This window comes from Crotalus tigris, unplaced genomic scaffold (genome assembly GCF_016545835.1).
Source record: "Crotalus tigris isolate CLP2741 ecotype Arizona unplaced genomic scaffold, ASM1654583v1 scf7180000017939.2460400, whole genome shotgun sequence".
NCBI lineage: Eukaryota > Metazoa > Chordata > Lepidosauria > Squamata > Viperidae > Crotalus > Crotalus tigris.
The window spans coordinates 1,855,813-1,878,914 of record NW_024096731.1 but is presented as its reverse complement, the minus strand read 5'-3'; the positions used below and the strand labels follow the sequence as shown (position 1 = coordinate 1,878,914).

The following is a 23,102-nucleotide window of genomic DNA, read 5'->3' as shown; positions in this document are numbered from 1 at the left end:
TTCCTGAGTCAGCCTAGCTGAGCTAGCTAGCTCTCTCCTGCCCTTCCTGCTTCCTGCAGAGAGGCAGCAAAGGGAAGAGCTCCGCCCAGTAAGCTTTTCAGCTCCTCGGAGAACACTGTGAGTGCACTCTCTTTTTTTTATACACACACACACACACACACACACACACAAACACACAGAGAGAACACACACACACACAAAAACACACACACACACAGAGAGAGAGAGAAGCAGAGAAGCGCAATTGCCTCTCTCTGTCTCTGTCTCTCTCTGCAAAGGCAGAGGAGGCTGGGAGCCGCAGGGGAAGGCCCAAAGAGCCGCATGCGGCTCCGGAGCCACAGGTTGCCGACCTGTGACCTAGCTTGTCAGTTTTCATAAAACATATAAATCATATTTTTTTCATAATATTCTGGTCCTTGTTTAGACAATTTGGTTACTTAGAGGATCCTGTTCTCCATACTGAAAAGATAAGGCATCTCATCAACAACTTCCTTAATACAACCTTTATGCTAGAGATTCCTTCACACCTCCCTTTACTGTAATCTTAATGTACACCGCTCCTCTAAAAATACAAACATGGACACAAATGAACAATAAAAATATGCAATTCAACTTCAGGAAAGATGTAAAAAATTATAACTAAAGGGTTCTATGCAGCTCACCTGGACTCTGCACTGCCACAAGAGAAATAACCATTACAGCTTAGAAACCCTGCTCTATGCTAATTTTCAGAAATGTCTGTTAGATTATTTGAATTACTATGTTTTCTTTAAAAGGGTTATCTAAATGAAGTATAGAACTAGATTCTGTTTGAAGGGGATATATAAAATGGTGACTAATTTTATTATATTAATTATAAAAGTTTCTGCTATTGATGAAGGTTGGTGCAGATTTCAGGAAATCAAAATCTGTTACCGTGCTTGAAGTCTGATGCTTGCATTTTCACCATATTTTTCCCCCATTGCCTTTGGGCAGGAACATTTCTAACAAAGCCCTGCATTCCAGTCACTTATAATGTTTATTTTATAAGAATGCCACAGGGCTCAAGTGAGGCTCTGAAGTAGTCTTGGAAATAAACATGTGACTAGAAGTTGTTAGTTTATATTATAGCAGTTTTTTGTTTAAGAAAGCTTTAAAAATATTTAAGAGAGTTTAGATTAATGGGCAGGGAAGCTTTGCATGTGAAGTATTTGTCTGCAGACACACTGATATTAGACACTTAAAAGGCTCATACATACAAAATACATTATATTAGTATAATGTAAAAAGGGGTCACTAAGATCAAGACCAACTTGATGGCATATAATCAGCTCAAACAACAAATGCAAATGGTAAAGCAATCTTTATTTTTCAGTGTTATGGTTAAAACATTTTACTAAGAAACAAAGTTATGTTGAAATAAAATTATAATTACTGCTTGTATAAAACTAACAAAAATATGAGGAAAGATGGACTTCCCTAAAAAAATATATATGTCAATTTATTGATAGAAAAGGCCATGACCTTTATGTCACCTATTGCACCTATCTGGCCACTATCAAAATACTTATTCTGGATAAACTATATACCTGTGAGCTCCATATGTTTATCAAACACAATAGAGAAAAGCATGTCTTATGAATATATTGAAGCAAACTTTACCGTTCCAGTTCTACTGATATTGTGTTATCTTAACCTGAGAAGCTTTTCAACTTTGTAAATATTTTCAGCACATCTCAATGCATGTTTACTTGGAAGTAGAGGCTTCCAGGAGTTTTTAGTCTGGGTTGAAACCCCCAAAGTCTAGGTTTTACTGCCATCTGGTGGTCCATAAAATTTTCAGGGGGTGGCATCTGCAGAAACTGTCTGCCTCAATGCAAGAGTGGCCCGTTAACAATTGTTAAGCACAACAATGTCATCTTCAATTCAGTCCTGGCCCAGCATAGAGACAACCTCCATCTAGCTTTTCTTGCTCTGTTTCAAAAGGTGGTGGTTTCTTGCTCTATTTCAAAAGGTGCTGCTACAAACTGAGACAAGCCATCTACCTGTGACAAATTGTCACAAGTTATTTAGGGGGTAAAGGCTCTGGTCCCTGATTTTCACTAATACTGGTAGTCACCTCTAGGCAGGCTTGTCCCATTATCCCAAGTAACCATCTGGCCTACTTCTCTTGTCAACCTGTAGGTTGCTGGAGAAGCAGCTAGAGTAGGGGTAGTTAACCCAAAACACTCAAAGAGCCACTTGGACCCATTTCCCACCAAAAACAAAACACTGTGAGCCGCAAAACCCTTTTGATATCTAAAATGAAGATAACACTGCATATATCCTTTTTTATCTTTATTATAGGTGTGTGTGTGTATAATAAAGGTAAAAAAGGATATATTCAGCGTTATCTTCATTTTAGATGTCAAGAGGCTCTCTCTCCATCCCCCTCTCCCACCCTCTCTCTCCCTTTTTCTCCCTTTCTTTCTTTCTCTTTCCTCTCCCTTTCTCTCTTTCCTCGCCCCCTTCTTTCTTTCTCTCCTCTCCCTCTTTCCTCTCTCTCTCTTTCTCTCTCCCCCCCTCTTCCTCTCTCTGATCTTCTGCTCACTTGGCAAGCTGGCTTTAAGCTGTTCTCCAACAAGCTGACACACATTCTTATTGGGCTAGCTCAGGGGTAGGCAACCTCGGCTCTTTTATGACTCATGGACTTCAACTCCCAGAATTCCTGAGTCAGCATAGCTGGGCTAGCTAGCTTTCCTGCCCTTCCTGCTTCCTGCAGAGACATAGCAAAGGGAGGAGCCCCACCCAATAAGCTTATCAGCTCATTGGAACAAGGTGAGGCTACTCTCTTTTACAGAGAGGGGGGGCTCTGTCTCTACAAATGGCAGAGGAGACTGGGAGCCGCACGGGAAGGCTCAAAGAACCGCATGGGGCTCTGGAGCCACAGGTTGCTGACCTGTGAGCTAGAGAAAAGAAATAGAACTTTTGTGTGCCAAATCTCTTGGTAGTAAAAGACATTCTTTACCCCATAGAAGAAAAAAAAGTGGGGAAAGGGAAAAGTGTCTTTTGTTTTGTCAGGTCTCTAATCCCCCCAAACAATTATTCCATAAGACAGACATGTCAAACACAAGGCCCGGGGGCCGGATGCGGCCTGTGAAATGGTTTCATGTGGCCCGCGAAGCCATCCTGGAAACAGTGAGGGAACAGCCCGTTGCCTTGGCCCTGTACAATTTTGTGGTGGCCATCTATCCTGAAACGCATTCAGTTTTAGCTCCACAAGGCCATCTGGAAATAGCAAGGAACCAGCCCCTGCCACGTAGGCCCTACCCCCTGGGTGCATGGTGGGGAGGTGTCACCCTTTGTGAGGAATGAAGAAATGCACCATCGCCTGGAAGTGACCAGCAAATGGCCCTCGCCTACTTCACATATCTGGCTTGATGGGCTTGCCCTGGTCCCACCCCTTTCTGCCAGAGACTCTCAGATCTGTTCCATTCCTGCCCAGCCCCCCACAGGCACCCTGACACGAATGTAGAGTTGGCCATGTCCACCCAGTAGGCCACACTCACTCCATCCACACCCATCCAGTATGTCACACCCACCTGCCCCCCCCAGGGCAACCACAATGCTGATGTGGCCCTCAATGAAATTGAGTTTGACATCCCTGTCATAAGATCAGAGAACAGCCAGTGGAGGCTGTTCTCCCCTACTTCTGTTTATTCCTTCTGCATAGTATCGCATACTTTTGCACAGCCAGATCTGTGGAGAAAGAGAAATGAGAGAGAAAAGCTCCTTTGTTACCAGTTCTGCTGCCATCAAATAAAAAATAAAAATAAATAAAAGAAAAAAGAAATGCCACCCAAGAAGGTCTATTTTGCCTCAGGTGTGATGCTTGTAGTGGTATTTCTCCCCATAAAACAGGCTATCCACCCCCATAGTTTGGGAAGATGTTTTGTAGTTTGTCAAAGGTTGTGCCTAATCAATGGAAGAAGATAATCAGGATTGCTCCCTGTGGCTTCAGCATTAAAGTTGCAGTGAGGAAGTGGCACACAGCTCAACTGAATTTTTGGCACACCAAAAGCAGGAAGCACAGCCATTCTTGACATGTGTTGAACAATGTTCTAGAAGATCCCTGGACATGTGTTATAAGACATATCCCAGATGATAGGATATCAAGGGAACAAATGATAGGAAAGTATAAAAGTAGAAAGCAGAACTACAGGAGTCAGTTTGGTATAGTAATTAAGGTACCCAACTAGAAAAAAAGGGGATTGTGAGTTCTAGTCCTGCCTTAGGCATGAAGCCAACTGGGTGACTTTGAGGCAATTCCTCTCTCTCAGCCTTAGCAAGGAGGCAAGGGCAAACTGTTTCTAAAAATCTCACAAAGAAAATGTCCATTCTGTCCAAGCAGTTTCAGCAGTGAAAAGTGACTCAAAAGCAATATTTGGACTGAGTCCCACTTGGACACTATTTCACTATCCTTGCATTTTTTGTTAAGAAAATCAAACAAAGTAAAATGTACATTTCTAATGTAGTAATAACATGATTTATATTTATTGAGGGATGTGCAACTTACAAGAAACCATATTCTTGAGCTTTACAACATTGCACGCATCTTAACATCTGGACCAGAAGTACTATGTATAACTTATTTGGTAATGAGGTCCTACTGAAATAACTGGAATTTACTTCCAAATAATCATGTAAGAGCACCAGTTTGATGTACTGGTGAAAGCATCAGGCTAGAAATCAGGAGACCCCGGAGTTCTAGGCCTGCCCTAGGCACAAACCAGTTGAGTGAACTTGGGCTAATTCCAGCCCTAGAAAGAAGGCAATGGCAAAGCACGTCTAAAACTTAGCCAAGAAAACTGCACAAATTAGTCCAGGCAGCTGCCAGGAGTCAAAGCATGTGCTGGCCTGGAACACAACCAAGCGCGACTATGCCTGTCTTCGCGGTAGGAAGACATTCAGATCAATTCTACACATAATTCCCCGCTGGGTTACATGCGGGGATCTGATTGCTCGCTTGCGAAATTGGAGATAAAACCACTGCGATGAATTCGGATTGAATGGCGAGCGCCAGCGCATCTCGTAAACTGGCGCTTTCCCCCATTTCCGTACTCGTCCGCCCTCCCCTGGGGACCCCAGAAATCATGTGATCGTAATGCTAGAGCTACTGAGGAGATGATTTCTCTTTTTCCTCCGCCTTCCTTCCCTTGGAAGATCTCTATGATCTGAACGCCTGTGCGCGCTGGAGCAAGGGGCGTGGCTCCCGTCCCCGGGTGTTTTCCTTCGCGCTCGCGCTCTAGACGCGAGCGGAGTGGGTAGGATGCTGTAAGAAGGTGAGGCAGAGGATTCCGCCTGATCCATAAAAGAAGGCGAGTTCGCAGACTTGTGATCGAGGATCGGTTTGTGGCTATGCTCGCTCATCTGTAAGTCCCATGGCATAGAGTGAGACTTTGGTTAAACTTGCCTAAGGATAGGCTTGCAGAGTATATACTTTACTTAAGAGGTTCCTACTGTTGATATCCTGGTGTGTTAATTATTTTGGATTAATGCCGGGTTAAAAGCTTTCTTGCTGTTGTGGTTGGGATGGGTGCAGGAGACAAACTGAGATCAAAAAGCACCGTATTTATTCCATTATAATCGTGCCACAAAACTTTGGGAGGCTGGCTTTTATCTACTCCTGAACGGCAGAAAAAAAAAAATTGGCAATGCAGAATAGCTTCTTCTAGGACTTTTTGCCTGCCCCATCTCCACTACTCCGGTGGTCTCTTGCTCAAGCAGATCTTGATCTCAGGGTCTAAGCATGCAGGGTTTGACTTCATTTTAAAAGTGTTTGTGTGCTGTCAATCTTTTTAAAGTTAAGATGCCCTTGAGTAGATCTGAAGACTGCAAGAGTGTGCAATTTTCTTGGATTGGTTTAAAAACCGGTTGATCATAACAATGAAGGGATACTCTCAGCATTTTATAATAAGTAGTTTGTGTGATAAAGTAGAAGTTAATGACTCTTATAAGTTACCTTCCATCAGTAGAATAGAAGTTGTTGGTGGAATGAATTTACCTCTTTCTGTGTACCATCCAAATCTGCAGATATGGGTGATGTTTGGATGGGGAATCCTGTTGAATTCGTGGCTGTTTTTTCATGTGAAGTTGAATTTAGTCCACTGTTAGTTACTGTGTTCGGTGAAGCTTATTCCCAGTATGGGCTAGTGAGCTGAACTCTCTCTTTTGCTCCCTCCTCTAATGCTTCTGAACTACCTTTGAAGAAACACTTTATATGCGGATAATATTAATTGCTTTTCAATTTCTATTCTGAAATGGTGTTTCAAAAAGTGTAAGTTCACACATAAACATAATTCATACAACTACCTAATTAATAAAAATCAGTTTGCAAGCAAAATACAGTAAAGCAACATAAATAGTAGGGCTAATTAAATTCCTGTATTACTGGACAATTTTATGGGCTTTGGACAATAAATAAAAATATGGAAATTATTTGCTGTGGAAAACCATGAACAAAACGACAAATCCTGAGAAAGTGGACAACACTGTTCTGTGTGAACTACTGTTCCAGATATATCTTCAGGTTTAAAAAAGTGGAATCCAAAATGGTTATGCCAGGAGCCCTGAAGACTGATAATTCTGCTCCCTTTTTTCATCATGAGTCAATTGAATGATCCAATCTCATCTGGTCCATTTGAATCTCTCTGGGAAGAAAGTAAATCCAGAACAGTGAACTGTGAAGCTGTGCAATATCTGATTTCCTCTGCTGAGATTAATTTCTTGGTCATGATGTCCAAGCAAATTCTCTAGCAGCAGGTTGGAACCTGATAACTGTTAGAAGCCAATTGTTTAATATATGGTCTAATTATACTGAAAGCCATTATTTTAGTCAACTTGTATCCTCTCTCTCCTTCAAGTCTCATTTGTGTGTCAAAAAAGTGTTTGTCTCTCTTCTGTTCTGTGAAAGGGTGAGGTGTTGTTTAATTCTGCATGACTCTTTCAGGTCTTTACCATGTTTCTTCTGCACAAAAGAGAAGGCACACTGTATGTCAAAAAGAGTTCTGAGTTCTCTCATGTACAGGGCAATCTGGCTAAAAAATCCTGGTTAGTGTTCATCCAACATTATTACTGTCTCATCTGTAATGGAGCTGCTTCTTTCCATTCTGTGCTTTTAAACAGCCAAGTGTCAAGTTTACCAGAAACCTCAAATACAAAAACCACTGGTTGCAGAGCAACGGTGTAATACAAAACTGAATCCAATGCTTAAAAATGCAAAGCATTTGTGTGTTTGTATGCTCTTGAAAAGCAGATCTTTTTCAACTCAATATTCTCCAGTTGGGTTTGATGCTAATTCCCCTGAATCCAAGCAAGCCTAATGGGAATTGTAGTCCAAAACATCTGCTGGTTAAAATGAATTCTGCCCTAAGAGCACTTTTGCAGAAGAAAAGTACTCAGATGCGTGGCTGAAGAAAATTACCTAGATAAACAATTACAGGTAGTCTTCGATTTACAACCATTCATTTAGTGACTGTTCAAAGTTACTGACCACTTTTCATGCGACCATTGCAGCATCCCCATGTTCATCTGATCAAAATTCAGACACTTGGCAACTGACTCATATTTATGATGATGGCAGTGTCCTGGGGTCCTGCGATCACCTTTTGCGACCTTCTGACAGGCAAAGTCAATGGGGAAGCCAAAGTCACTTAACAACCGTGTGACTAACTTAACAACTTCATAATTGTCTTCATTAGCAACAGAAATTTTGAGATCAGTTGTGGTTGTAAGTAGACGACTGCGTGTATCTGGGACTTGGGATGGTTAGAAAATGGAATGTAAGAGAAAGCTTATTTTGAACTGAATGTGCATTTTATTTATTAACTTATTCTTTCTATTATAATTATTATTGTAGATGCTGCTACAATAGCACATTCTCAGAAACTCATTATGGCTTTCATGAAAAACAGTACAGAATTAAAATAGCATACTGCCAAACAGATGGAGGCAGAGCATTTTTATCTTCAAAAGAGCCATGGTTTAACAGCTTTTTGGAAGATGATTAGAGCTGAAGATGTTGGGTGGGGAGGAAGCATATTCCATATGGTCAAGACAGCAATAAAAAGCATGGTGTATAAGTGTGTGTAACATTCTGTGGTTTTTTTTCTGGAAGATAACTAAAAAGGTTAATCTCTCTCTTAAGCAGATGTATCCAACTTGAGCCACATGTGGCCCTGTATAGCTAGTAATGTGGCCCCACAAGATAAAAAGAAATATAAAAAAATATTATTTATATACATTAACTGATGTATATATTAACTATATATATTATATATTTATATGCAACCCAAGACAGTTCATCTTCTCTCAGTGTAGCTCAGGCAAGCCAAAAGGTTGGATAACCATGCTCTAAAGCAGTGGTGGCGAACCTATGGCACGGGTGCCAGAGGCAGCACTCAGAGCCCTCTCTGTGGGCATGCACGCCATCACCCCAGTCCTAGGCCTTCAGCTGGGTTTTATAAAACCTTTTTGCTTTAGGCCTCCGCCGCCATGTGCAAAAAAAAAAAAGGTTCAATCAATCAGTCAATTTCAACTTCTCGTGGGGAAAAAAAAGATCTTGCAAAGTTGGAATTGATTGATTGAACTTTTTAGTCCCACCCAGTCTGCCGTTACCACCACAGCCACGCCCACCCAATGGGTCATACCCACCCAGCACCCGACGATGCATAAGTGGGTTTTGGGTTGCAGTTTGGGCACTCGGTCTCTAAAAGGTTCGCCATCACTGCTCTAAAGCATATTTTAGTTATGAAATTACATATCAGGGAGCCATAGAGAATTCTGAGTCATATAAAAGCTGCTCTGGGGGTGTGTGTGTATCTGTGTGCGTGTGTATGTGTGTTTATGTATGTGTATACAATACAGTTGCAATGACAAGTTTGCCTAAAGGTAAATATACAAAGTTGACACATTAGTCCTACTGTATTATTTTTTAAATTAAATCAGAATCTGACCAGATAGGGATTTTCTCCACAGTTGAGCTTGCATTATATATTCTTCTATTTATTCAGCCCCATTTATCTCCATGTGGTTGAGTCATAAACAGTTTTAACAGCATATTCTTTGCATAATGGTTTGCTGTTACTATTTATAATGTGCAAGATCACAAATTGCCTTTGAAGGTATATTTATTCCACAAGGTCCACCTCCTTACACCAGTACAGATTAGCTCTTTAAATTTTCAGCAGAGATTAAAAAACAAATGTCAGTTCAAATGTATTTCATACCATGCAAAATCAAACATATTTAATATAACGCATACACTTCTGCCAGCAGCAATTACACTACCTGCATAATTCGAGGGGGTTATATGTATGATCAATCTGTGTGACCTTCATGTCTCCCATTTTATGTCCATAGTGTTTTAAAGAGCATTTATAGGTTGTACAGATGGGACCTAAGGAGGGGGGTGGGAAACCTTTCAAATTTAACTTTTGCCTCTGTTGTAGAATTTGTATTTGATCAAACAAACATCTAAATATCTTGCTAACTAGTTTAATTAGAAACTGTCCTGGAGAGTTTCTTCAGTTTAATTATTTGGAGCCAGTCCAAAAGATGGATATCCCCCATATTTATTACTAGGATTGTATAAAACGTTCAAAACTGGTGTTTTACATCAGAGATCCCCAACCTTTTGGACACCAGGGACCGGTTCTGTGGAGAGAGGTTTTTAATGCAGACCGAAGGGTGCATGGTTTTGTGTGCTGCCTGCATCTTTGCTGGTTTGTGCAGCCCGGTTGCTGGCATGCCGTGGCCCAGTACTGGTCCACGGACCGGGGGTTGGAGACCCCTGTTTTACATAACTTGGTGCATGTGAAGCACTGCTGCTTCATAAATAGTTAAAAGCAGCCATGTTCCCCAGAGGCACATGACTATTTCAAAGGCTTTCCCCAGTTGTAAGCCAATGTGGTAGGACAGTGGTTCTCAACCATTTTAATGTCGCGACCCCCAACTGGTCGTAAGTCGAGGATTACTCAACCGGTCGTAAGTCGAGGACTACTCAACTGGTGCAGCACCGTTTGCAGAATGGGACTTTTGGCGGGCTCAGCAGGGCAGAGACAGCCTGGACAATTCCTATTGGCTTTTGAAAGCCAATAGAATTAGACTCTATTCAAGAGAGTCTATTCTATTGGCTTTCAAAAGCCAATAGAATAAAAGGGAGTAGCACAGCTAAGGAAAAGGGGAAAACAAAATGGCGGACTGCATTGTTTGGCGACCCCCGTGAAATGGTCGTTCGACCCCAAATGGGATCCCGACCCACAGGTTGAGAACCACTGTGGTAGGAGAACCTTTTTTAAGCAAAGGGAAACTAAAAAATGAATTGAACCGGGACTTAAATGTGATTAAATGGAGATGAGTTAATTCTTTCCTAGGTGTTTAATATCTCCCCTTGTCTTCTGTTCAGAATTATAGTGGCTATAATCCTCACACCATGCTGGAAAAATGGTCACTGAATCTTTTCATGAAAACTTTCAGTGATGGCACATTCTTATTTCTGGAGAGAGATTGTTCCATTGTTTACCAGTTCTCATAATCAGGAAATATCTTATTTCATGTTTATGTCTCCCTCTGTAAAGCTTCCATCCGTTGCTCTGTGAGGATAAAGTTGGAGTCATACAGCCACTAGAAGTATACCCCAAAATATATGCAAATAGAAATCAAGATCTGAATTAGTGTAGATCAGGAAATGCTCATCACAACTACAAAGACTTAGTTGAAGACGACCGTTTAATGCTTATATTAACATAGGCAAGGAACACAGAAGTTAAGTGATTAACCCAAAATGGTGCATGCCTGAGTTTTTTTTTAAGCTTTCGATTTTACTCAGCCAAGCTATAAAGTGTCAGAAATCTTTGCTAATCTAAATTAAATTATTTGGTGAGCTTTCTGCTCCCCTTCTAACTGTGATTGGAAAGTCAATTACTATTATAATTTTCTGCCTCCTTCTTTTGTGAGCTATGAATTGACCTTCTGGTTTGTTCCTTCATCTAGTCCTCTAGTACAACCTGCTGTTGAGTCAAATAAGTAGAGAAAAGAGGAAAAGGGAAGCATTGGTTTGATGAGTATATCTCAACTCCCTCCATGTTCAGTTAAATCCAAACAATGATGCACAGAAGGCGGATGATGATCTTTTAAATCTTTGTTTTTGTGCCCCCCCCCACTATTCCTAGGTGATTATGGAGATCAGTGGGCTCCCACTAGAACTGTGGCGCTTAATACTGTCCTACTTGCGTCTTCCTGACCTTGGCCGCTGCAGCTTGGTATGCAGAGCATGGTACGAGCTCATCCTCAGCCTGGACAATACTCGTTGGAGACAGCTGTGCCTTGGCTGCATTGAATGCCGGCATCCAAACTGGCCCAACCAGCCTGGTGTGGAGCCTTGGTCATGGAGAGAAGCTTTGAAGCAGCATTATCTCTCTTCTAAAACCTGGACCAAAAACAGCCACGATCTGGAGTCCTCCAACTGCTTCTACTTATTCAGAAGGAAAAAGGACAGGCGGGTTCTTTGCGTTGGTCCTGGCTGCGAATTTGACAATCTAAGGAGTGCCTTGCTTTCAGCCAGCATGTATGACCGGATTGTCCTGCTGCCAGGAATGTATGAGGAACAGAGTGAAATCTTTCTCAAGGCTCCTGTGGAAATCATGGGAAAAGGCAAGCTTGGTGAAGTGGCCCTTCTAGTGAGCTTTGACCAGCACTGTCCAACAATGAGGTTATGCAATTTGGTCTTTATGCCAGCCTGGTTCACACCAGTCATATATAAGGTGAGTATGAAGGAAGGATCCAAAGAAGCATTCGGGTCTTGGGATTCCCTGAAGAACAGTAATGTGAGAATTGGGGAGTTCTGGGCAATGTGGCAGAATCAACACTAAGATTTTCCCAACTTGGTGCCTTTTAAATGCACGCCCCAGTGTTCCCTACCGATGTGGCTATTGCTTCCTGGTTGCCACCAGACTGGGGAAGGGTTCAAGGGAGCCTGATTTGACATGGGGAGTTACATCATCTGGAATTTCTGGCTAACTCAACTTATAGTTGATATAGTTGGTGGCAATTTAATCAACACATCTGGATGGCACCATGATAAGAAGGGTGCCCTGCTAAGTTAGATCAACAGTAGACAAGGTATTTCTTTTTCAAGCATGAAAGGACCCCTGGTGACCCAGTGGTTGGAATGCAGTATTGTAGGTTAACTCTGCCCACAGTTTGGAGTTTGATTCTGATAGGCTCAAGGTTGACTCAGCCTTCCATACTTCCAAGGTCGGTAAAATGAGGACCCAGATTGTTGGGGGCAATGTGCTGACATTTGTAAACCACCCAGAGAGTGCTGTAAAGCATTATGGGGCAGTATATAAGTCTAAGTCAGGGATCCCCAACCTTGGCAACTTTAAGACCTCTGGACCTCAACTCCCAGAATTCCCCAGCCAGCTATGCTGGGAGTTGAAGTCCACAAGTCTTAAAAGTTGCCAAGGTTGGGGACTCCTGGTCTAAGTGCTATTGCTATGAATGCATCATGAGTTAGTTAGGGGAAGAACCAATACTTGTTTCATCTCCATGTTGGGTTAGGAGCTATCATGATGTCCTGGTCTCTCTGTTTCATTCCCATCAGCGTAATTAGAAGATAGTAGACTAGGAGGTTCCGTGTCAGTTTGCAGGCAATATTTCTCTAGAAAATGAATTTCCTCTTGGAACTGCTTTTTTTTAAAATAGGCTGATCTGGTTTCATTCTCTTTTCTTAGACAACCTCAGGCCATGTCCAGTTTGACAACTGCAATTTTGAAAACAGTCAGCTGCAGATTCATGCTCCTGGGACTTGCCAGGTTAAATTCTGCACTTTCAATCAGTCCAGCATCCATTTCCATAGCGTGGCTATCTGTCTCCTGGAAAACTGCGAATTTGTTGGCAGTGAAAATGCTTCGGTGACAGTGGAAGGAAGTCCATCTTTGGACAGGAACTGGGCCTGCAAGCACTTGACCATGTTGGCAAAATCTCGCTCTGTCTTGCTGCAGACATCTGAATCCTCACATTGCAATATATCAAAGTTTGAGAGCCAGGGAACTCTTCCAATGACAGATATGAGGACTTGCGACATTGTGGTAGCTGAAAACCCAAGTCATATATTCCCTGTTTCACAGACTCAAGTGGTGCCAAGGAGAGGCTTTGAGAAGGAAAGGGAACTATCTGGGAACCTTAACACAGCACACAAAGAAGAGGCCATGACTATAGACACGGATTCTAGTGACAGTGAACTAAGCCTGAGCAGTGAGAATGAGGACGAGGATGAGTCGCTGTACAAACTGCCTTACCAGGCTCATAGCTTAAGCCACATGCTGGCCAAGATTGTCCATGGTAGGCCATCAGCCGATGGATTACCAGCCCTTCAAAGTGACTATGAGCTAAAATCTTTGGCTCAGGAGCTGCAGCAAGATAAGGAGGCTCAGTGTCTTGCCAACACCATGCAAGGATGCCTTGTGAGAAAATGTCTGTTCAGGGACGGAAAAGGTGGCATCTTTCTGTGTTCCCAGGGACAAGCCAGAGTGGAAGGGAGCATCTTCAGGGACTTGACTTATGCTGTGCGATGCATACAAAACAGTAAGGTGCTGTAAAAGGCAGGAGCAGATCTTGCATGCTATTGTTAAACCTAAAGTAATGTTTAGCCATTTTTTTTTAAGGCCAATATGATCAGCCTTGAAATTGTACCTACAAATATTTATGAATGTGTATGTCAGCCTGGTAATATTTTTTTTAATCGCACTCTTTCAAAACAAAATGTTAAATAATTCAAAGGGCATAATTTTGGTTTAGTTTTTATTTTAGTTAGTTTTTAAAGTTAGATTTTTGTCTACAGTATGCAGAATAACTTAATTTATTAATGAGTTGCCTTATGTTGCACAGTGGTGTCAATTATAGGAGAGGCCAAGGTGCATGAAGAACTGTGAAGCTTTACCCTTTTCCTATTTTAAATCTTCTCCAATAGCTCTGATGGCTTCACAGTATCCCCAAACCTTACATATACATTTTTAACATAACTTCCTCAATAACTTGAATAAATAGAAAAGTAGAAACAATTATTTTTTGAAAAAAAAATCCAATAAAAGTGGTAAGAAGAGATTCATAGACATTAGGATGTTATAACTTTTCCTCATCCCCATTAATGAAATTGCAGAACTCGGTTTGCTCTGCAGGTTTGTAAATAGGGGGGGGGGAGATCCTTGGTATCTTGTTGGACTGCATTTAGTTTGGTGGGTGAGATATTACGAAGACCTGGTTAAAAAGCATTTCAACTTTTGCTGCAGAATATCAGTACGCAGAGCATTTCTTCACTTTTTGTTAAATAATGTAGTTGATCTGTGAATCCAGCCTGTTCCTTCATCATCATCCCACCTAATGTGCACGCACAGAAACACACACTTTAAACAGGGGGATTTTATAATTCTGCACTGAGCTTGGTGAAGTGAACTTGATCACATGATTCCTCTTTTGCAAATCCCACTTCACCGTACCCACGAGTGCTTTATTTAGCGCAGGAGGCTATGTGTGAATCATTCCTGACAGGCAGAAGTTGGAAACAAAGGCCAGGTTCCTGATAACCTTCCTGGGTTGTGGCTCCTACTGAGAAAAATTTGAGGCATCCAGCAAGAGAATTTGGGTAGAGGCTGCAGAAGAGAAAGGAGCAACTGCACAAGATTTATGACTTATGTCTTAAAGCCTGTTTGCATCTTTTCAGCCACCTGGCAACTACATTATTGTCCTCTGTTTAGCAAGACTTGAGCGTTTAGAACTAGCCTTTTGCTTTGGACTGTTTGCCTAAGGATTGGATGGTCCTATTCATTGAAAACATATTGTCCGTTTGTAGTCAGTTGGATAGGTGGAAAGGAAATAGATGGAAATAAAAGCTGAATCACAGGAATTGCTGTCGCTAATCCTCCAGGACAGGGATAGGCAACCCAAAACACTCAAAGAGCCACTTGAACCCGTTTCCCACCAAAAACAAAACACCGGGAGCCGCAAAACCCTTTTGAAATCTAAAATGAAGATAACACTGCATATATCCTTTTTTATCTTTATTATAGGTGTGTGTGTGTGTGTGTGTGTGTGTGTGAGAGAGAGAGAGAGAGAGAGTGTGTTTGTGTATGTGTGTGTGTATACACACACACACACACACACACACTAAAAATAAAAGTAAAAATATGACTCTTGAGAATATCCATACTATTAAAACAATGATCACCGAGAGAATGCTTTAAGAGAATAAAATTACATACACACACAGGTAAAAAAAGGATATATGCAGTGTTATCTTCATTTTAGATGTCAAAAGGGTCTCTCTCTGTCTCTCTCCCTCCCTCCCTCCCTCCCTCTCTGCCCTTGGTCTGCCACTCCTCTTCCCCCATTCTCTTTCTTTCTCTCTCTTTCCTCTCTCTCTCCCCCTCCCTCTCTCTCTCTCTTTCTCTCTCTCTCTTTCTCCCCCCCCATCTGCTGCTCACCTGGCAAGCTTCAAGTTGTTCTCCAACAATCTCAGGGGTAGGCAACCTCGTCTCTTTTATGACTCATGGACTTCAACTCCCAGAATTCCTGAGCCAGCCTAGCTGGGCTAGCTAGCTCTCTCCTGCCCTTCCTGCTTCCTGCTGAGACGCAGCAAAGGGAGGAGCTCCGCCCAGAAAGCTTTTCAGTTCCTCGGAGAACAATGTGAGTGCACTCTCTTTTACACACACACACACACACACACAAAACACACACACACACATACACACAGAGAGAGAGAGAGAAAAGCAGGGAAGCACAATTGCCTCTCTCTGTCTCTGTCTCTCTCTGCAAAGGCAGAGGAGGCTGGGAGCCACAGGGGAAGGCTCAAAGAGCCGCATGCGGCTCCGGAGCCGCAGGTTGCCGACCTGTGCTCCAGGACAATTGCAATACAATAATGCCTTGCTGCAGGCAAGCAGAGTAAAGACTTCTTCGTGAGAGCCAGGCTTCTTATGCAGGAAAAAGCAGAGGGATAACATGGTGTGAAAGCATTCTTTAGGGCAAGGTGGCAGAGATGTTTGGAGTCGGCATGGCTTTGGAGCGAACCATTAATATTGGGTTCGTGTGCCATTCCAGATGACTTTATTGTTCTCAGGTGAAAATGCCTTCTGGTTAGGCTTGCATTTTCTGTTCCTGTGTTTCAAGGCAATAATTTACTTCAAAGAATAGGGAGAAGGAAAGGCTTTAATGATATGCTTTGATTTAGGCTTTGTTTATATCAGGGAGGGAGGAAGGAAGGAAGGAAGGAAGGAAGGAAGGAAGGAAGGAAGGAAGGAAGGAAGGAAGGAAGGAAGGAAGGAATTCAGGGATGATTGGCATCATCTTGGATTCTTAGATATATTATGGAAATGAACTATGAGCTTGCTCTGAAGCTGCTCTGAACAGCGCGAGGAGTGATAGTGATATATTTTTCCATATGTTTGATACACCAAAAATATTATTGGAATTAGCAAGCCCAGAGAAGTGCCTTTATTGATAGAAGCGGGGCTGATCCTGTGTACTAAGACACAGCAGTCCCACATGTGTTAAACCATAAAGTGATTTGTTTGGGTTGGGTGGCATGTTCTACAAACCCAATACTAAGGTTTGTAATTCAGAGTTTCTGGTTTAATGTCCACATTTTCCGGTAGTCATTGACCAAGATTAGGTAAACCATTGGCTTAGTGCAGGGGTAGGCAACCTTGGCTCTTTTATGACTCGTGGACTTCAACTCCCAGAATTCCTGAGCCAGCATGGCTCAGCTTGGAAACCTCTCCCTTTCCCCTCAGCATGGCTGGCTCAGGAATTCTGGGAGTTGAAGTCCACGAGTCATAAAAGAGCCAAGGTTGCCTACCCCTGGCTTAGTGCAATGCAAGAATTCAGCCTTAAAGTGACCTTTTTTTTGCTGTTTCTTTTGAGCCTGTCTTGATTACAGGTGACTACATGGACCCATTCATACCGTATATTTGGACAACGTTTTTAGCCGTAGTTTGCCCTTGCCTTCTTCTTCTTAGGACTGAGAGTGACTGGCCCAAAGTCACTGAGTTGGCTTCCATGCGTAAGATAGGACTAGAACTCACAGTCCTTCTGCTCTTGGTCCAGTGCCTTAAAGGTATCATTTAGCTGAATCAAAATTTAAATTTGGAGTCATCAGAGTATAGTGGCTGAATCATGAAACAAAATATTCCATTTTTCAGACCACCATCTGGAAAAAAAATCCATCTGCTGAAATATTTTTTTTGCCTTGGCATTGCTTAAAAGGATAGGAGTCTTCTCATCCAGTGCATTTCCCCCCATCCTCGTTTAACATCTGGGTCTTGTCTCTTGAAATGGCAAACAATGAGAAGGTTCAGTGTTCCAAGCTGATGAAAGTGGGAATCTGAAATGAGAAAATACGCAATATCCTTTGAATTGCATCTGAGCCTGAATCCTTATAATATATTGGCAAAAGCTAAACTGAGCATGAAGGCAAATGTGTCTTCACAGCTAGCTTGCTGGGTTTTTGATTTTTTTTCCCCCCCCAAATGCAGATTGCATCATGGGGAGGAGGCTGACAGTAAAGAAGATCTGAGCTAATTTAAGCTTCTTTCTGCAATCTGGAGAGAAATCCTACTTCAAACCCGATATTTGCACTGAAAGGAAACCTCCCGCTGGTGCCATTATCAGAGTGTCCCAGCAGGGGCCATTTACATTTTTTTAAAATACCTGCCCATTTGATGCAAGGATGAATTTCGTGTCTTCTGCTATAAGTCAGGCATCGCAGAATCGCTAAGGAGCAAAAGGCTTGAAGGAGAAGTAGCCATGCATGATAGGCAAAACAGTTCTGCACCTCTGTGCATAACCCTGGGCTTTTCATCCCACTAGCCACTTGCTTCCATTTCATTTAAAACACAGCAAACTGGAAACTTTCTTTTTGTTTTGCTTGGGCAGTCTCAGAAAAGGGCTGGTTGATGATGCTCCATGCCTATGCTCATCATGTTCGCATTTAGTTCTTGGTCACAGGAGGTGAATTTGTTTTACTTTATTTAGTGATTTAATAGTCTCTCTCTCTCTCTCTCTCTCAGATTTTAAAATAGTAAAACTTTAAAAGAAATTATTTAAAAATGCACAGCTAAACGTAAAATAATATAAGATTAGAGAAAAGAAAGAAGAGTAACGTGAAGTGAAAAAGTAAGAAAAGAGTGAAAGAAATAGAAAAAAGGGGGAAAGATATAAAGAAGAGGCTTCTGATCTTCTTTATTATGGTTACAAACTGTTATTTTCTCTCCTCCCTCATTAAAATTGCATCATTGTTCTCTTCTCATAATCAAATCTTTTTTAACAGGAAACCTATAAATCACTAGTTCACTTTTTCCTAACTTCAGCATAAGAGGTTTTCAGTCAGGTGATTTAACTGCCAGGCCCGAAAAATCAGATCTACATGTGAAGGTCCAATTAAATGGATTTATTGCTACATAGCCTGTGCACAGTCATCTTCTCAACTATCAGTTAGCACTGCTTGAAGTTAGATAAGAATCAACAGAATTCAAGTGAGATTGGATTTATTCCGCTCATGGCTACATAGGGATTCCAGGCTGATCCCTCTTTTAACTCCGCCCCCAGATTCTGCCACTCCTTCTTCTCCATAAATAAATAAATAAATAAATAAACTTTATTGTCATTGTGTGTGCATACACAGTATACACATACAACGAAATTTACTTGACATCCAAAGACCTGGTCCCACACACATAATCCCCAAACACACTCCCACCCACCACAATTCCCCACCCCTAAAACCGCCCAAACATCCACCCAACAGACCAAGTAATACTGTCCAACAGTTCACTGATGGTGGCCCTTCCACAGACTTTTGAAGGTGCTGAGTTGATTGTATTTGATTGATTGAATTTAACAGTTACTTGGACTTCCAAAAGGCCTGTTTTATTTTGTATTGTTTTGTTTTGTTATTTTATTTTTATGTATTACGATAATGAAGTTTGGGTAAAGGATGTGTGAAGTTCTATTCCTTGTTTTTATTCTATTCATTTCATTTTTTCCTGCCTTTATTCCTATTTCCCTTCTTTTTGGCATCATAACAATCCTGTGCAGTAGACACTTAGATGGCAGTAGCCAGTAGCCAGTCATGCTGCTTTCCATTATTGTGGCTTGCCACTAACGGAATGCCAGATTTGTAAATCCAGGTGTTGGTGTGGTGTGATTAGAAAAAATGGTGGGAATTTATTTGCATAGTTGAGTTTACTTATTTATTTTACTTATATAAAATTTATATCCTGCCTCAGTCAAGAGACTTACGGCTGCTCCCATTTTTTTTTTAAAGATCCCCTAAGAATATTAAAACAACAAATTGAAACGTCTATGGAGATGCTCAGTCATCTGGGTCATGGTTATCTCAAAAGTGCTTTTTCCAAAGGCAACTAGATCTCCTTTGCTTTTGCTTGAAGACGTTTCACTTCTCATCCAAGAAGCTTCTTCAGTTCTGACTGTCAAAACTGAAGAAACTTCTTAGACGAGAAGCAACACATCTTCAAGCAAAAACAAAGAAAATATAGTTGTCCTTTGAAAAAGCATCCTTGGGACAATTTGAAACAACACCTATTTTTAAAACAACAGCACATAACAGCAGCACAACCTCAAGCCCTGAAAGCCTCCATTGGCCTAAACTTGTAGGGTTTCAAGTCCTCGTAGATCAGGGGTGTCAAACTGCTGGCCTGTGGGCCGGTTGCATCATGCGGAGGCCGCCCCAGCTCCGGGAATGCAAAAAAAGTTGCGCTACATCGCAACACGTCATGTGAAGCGGTGAGTTTGACACCCGTGTCATAGACAATGACAGGGCTTTCTTCCAAGCCTCTGTCCCTTCAACTCCCAAGGAGAGGTTACCCCAAATTATCACTTCCCAGGTCAGCTGCTAGGATGAGCAGATTCTCTTTGGAGATAATGGTCCCACAGGGGTTACATGAATTAGGCTGGGTGGATCAAGCCATCACTTTGAATTGTAGTTGGAAACATATTGGCAACCAATGCAACATCAATGCTGATATGACTTCCGCCCACCAGCATGTGGACTGCTGTACTCTGTACTTGTTGCAGTTTGTGAATAGTCTTCAAAGTCAGCCCCAGGTAGAACATGTTGCAATAATCCAGTCTTAGATTAATGAGGGCACGAGTCAAGAGTACAAAAGGCAAAAGTTGGCATCTTAGGTAAAACTGCAAAATGTTTCTCTCAACCACAGTCTCTACCTGCTGTCATGCAGAAGCCATGAGTCTTGGAGAAGCTCCAAATTTTGTCTGTTGAGAATCAACGAAGGGGCTATAATCCAACCAGATGGCTCCTGGTCAGACAGGGATTCCATCTTGGAAGAGAGCTGGACTGGACCCTGGAGACAATTGAAGCCGTGGATGGTTTAGAGTGGAATTCTGCTTTGACTCAAATTTGGGATGGGTACTGTGATGTCCTAAGATCATATTGGGAAGAACAAGTCTCAGGGAATCAGGGTAACAGGATTATTTCCCTCGTTTTATCTCTGATACATTGTCTCTGAACATGGAGATTTTTCTCCATTTTCATATCTGATCATGGATAGAGCAAAAGAGTTTTCAAGATTTCTTAGTGTTCTTATTGACTGCCTGCCAGGATGAAGTTGTGATTGTCCACGTCTGTAAATCAGTAACCGGTAGACAATCTAGGCTAACCATCCCTAACTACTGGGTTTGCTAAATAAAGAACAATGGGAATTCCTGCCCAGTACATGTAAAAGGAAAGCATTAGGAGCCAACTGGCTGAATGCCCATATTCCAGGCCAGCGACTGTAAAGTCCAATTGAGTGAGTTGAGGAGCCAGCCTCCGTAAGCTGCCGAAGCTGATCCATCACAATCAAAGTTAAGATAGCTGTAAACACCTGTCAGTCTATTAACTATGTTAGGATACTGCCGTATTTTCTGTTAATATGCTGGATTGCCAGCTTAATATTCTAATCAGGGCTTGACCTCTGTGCCAAGTTAGCAGTGAGTGACTAATAGGGAGAGGAGCACAGCCGCTTCTCTTTTCTTCCTGCATTTTAATTAACCGATTGGAAGGGGAGGCAAGCCATCTTTTTAAATGAGCAAATAAAGGAGTTTGTAATTTCATTATCAGCTTTGATATGTGCTGCTCAGTAGGGCAAGAATATTGCAATTTGTAGATTTGTTTCTTTACGCTTGTCAGGCAAGAGTTTAAAGGTTTATTGGACTGGAAAAGAATTACATGCATGCGTATTTAAACCACTTATTTGCTCAAATAAACCAATGCCTGGATTTAATTTTTTTTTTCAGCTGTGTAAATTAAATCTCAGGGCGATATGTATTTGCTTTCAGCATCCTCTTGTTTTGTAAGCCAGTTAGCTCTAAATCATAAGCTCTTTTTCAGATAAAATAGTCCCAGCAAATAAATTACTACCGTATTTTCCAGCGTATAAGACGACTCGGCGTATAAGATGACCCCCGACTTCAGAGAAGATTTGCATGGTTTAGAAAGTCGTCTTATACGCCGGAAAATACGGTAAGTGTCCACTACCAAGCGAGGATTCCTAACATTTTTCTGCACTTGTGACTGTACTGCCTTCCACTCAGCTTTCTAGGTGACATTCTGCAGGTAAACATTTTGTCCTTGGTTCATTTAATGACTCCTGATGCCCTCATTTGTCAGAATTGAGGCCAAATACCATGTATCATATTGGAAGCTATTGCTCTATATGCAAAAAAATCTCATAATGCAGAGGCTCTCAAACTTGGGGGGGGGGAAATCACTCCCCCTGGTGCATTATAAGCAACTTAGGGACGTTGAAGATTTTAAAAGCCGATCAAATTTCTGCAGGCGAAGCAGGAATGCTCTGAAATCTCACTCTTGTTTTAACTAGACAAGAGAAAAGCCTGGAGCAAAATTTGGTGCAGGTTTTGAAAGATGACTACCCCACGGTTCTAATTGTCTGTCAAAACTATTCACCAATCCCAGACATTTTATTACAGGTAGCCCTCGATTTATGACCACAATTGAGCCCTCCCCCGATTTTGCCCCATTTTATGACCTTTCTTGGGACAGCTGTTAAGCAAATTACTGCAGTTGTTAAGTTAGTCACACAGTTGTTAAGTGAATCTGGCTTCCCCATTGACTTTGTTTGTCAGAAGGTCCCAAAAGGTGATTGCATGACTCTGAGACACTGCAACCTTCATAAATATGAACCAGTTGCCCAGGGTCTGAGTTTTGATCACATGACCATGGGGATGTTGCAATGGTTGTGTGAAAAACCGACACAAATCACTTTTTCAGTGTCGTAACTCTGAACAGTCACTAAGCGAACTATTGTAAGTTGGGCACCACCTGTACTTATTATTTAATTGTATTCCATGGCAATTACACGGATTCATTTTAGTGAATTGCAACCTTGAAAAGTTTCAGAACCTCTTCTTAATGTGTTTCTGTTTTAGCAAAACTTAGCTTAGCAATTATGGAACGTAAATATGATTTTGAAAGAGACCATCACATTTTCCTGGGTGTTACATAAAAAGCAGTTTGTGTTTTTTTAAGTATTTTCTAAAGGCAAAATGTATCTTTCTCTACTTTTCAGGGGGGAAAACCTTTTATTACAGAACCAAGTACAACATATCAGTGTCAGAGTTTAGACTGGTCCGTGGACCAGTACTGAGCTGTGGCATGCCAGCAACCGGTCAGCACAAACAAGCAAAGCCCCATCCATGGGATGCAGGTAGCACACAAAACCATGCACTCTCCTGTCCGTGGAAAAACCTTTCTCCACGGAACTGGTCCCTGGTGCCCAAAAGATTGGGGACCTCTGGTTTAGACCATATAAATATGATAAATAAATAAAGTCTGTATATCAAAATAACATCAATACAGATAGTCCTTAACTTATAACCACAATTGGAATTGGAATTTCCATGTAGCTTTAAGCCAATTAGATTTTAAGACAATATTTATAGTGGTTTCTCAGCAAATCACACTGTTGTTCAGCAAATCTAGCTTTCTCAAGGGGTGTTTTTTTTGCCAGAAATTAGTAAAAAAAAAAAAAGATTGCAAATTAGAATCATGT

General features: G+C 41.6%; 1 protein-coding gene across 2 annotated transcripts in view; it reads left to right on the top strand.

The window, feature by feature from the left end:
- Positions 1-5,223: 5,223 nt before the first annotated feature.
- FBXO10 (F-box protein 10) overlaps positions 5,224-23,102 on the top strand; it is a 37,835-nt gene continuing 19,956 nt past the window's right edge. For both annotated transcript variants that reach the window (XM_039344825.1, XM_039344826.1), the window contains exons 1-3: positions 5,224-5,390; positions 11,190-11,780; positions 12,753-13,610. In XM_039344825.1, coding sequence (XP_039200759.1) covers positions 11,196-11,780; positions 12,753-13,610 — 1,443 coding nt within the window. In that variant the 5' untranslated portion in view covers positions 5,224-5,390; positions 11,190-11,195. The remainder of the gene's footprint in view (positions 5,391-11,189; positions 11,781-12,752; positions 13,611-23,102) is intronic.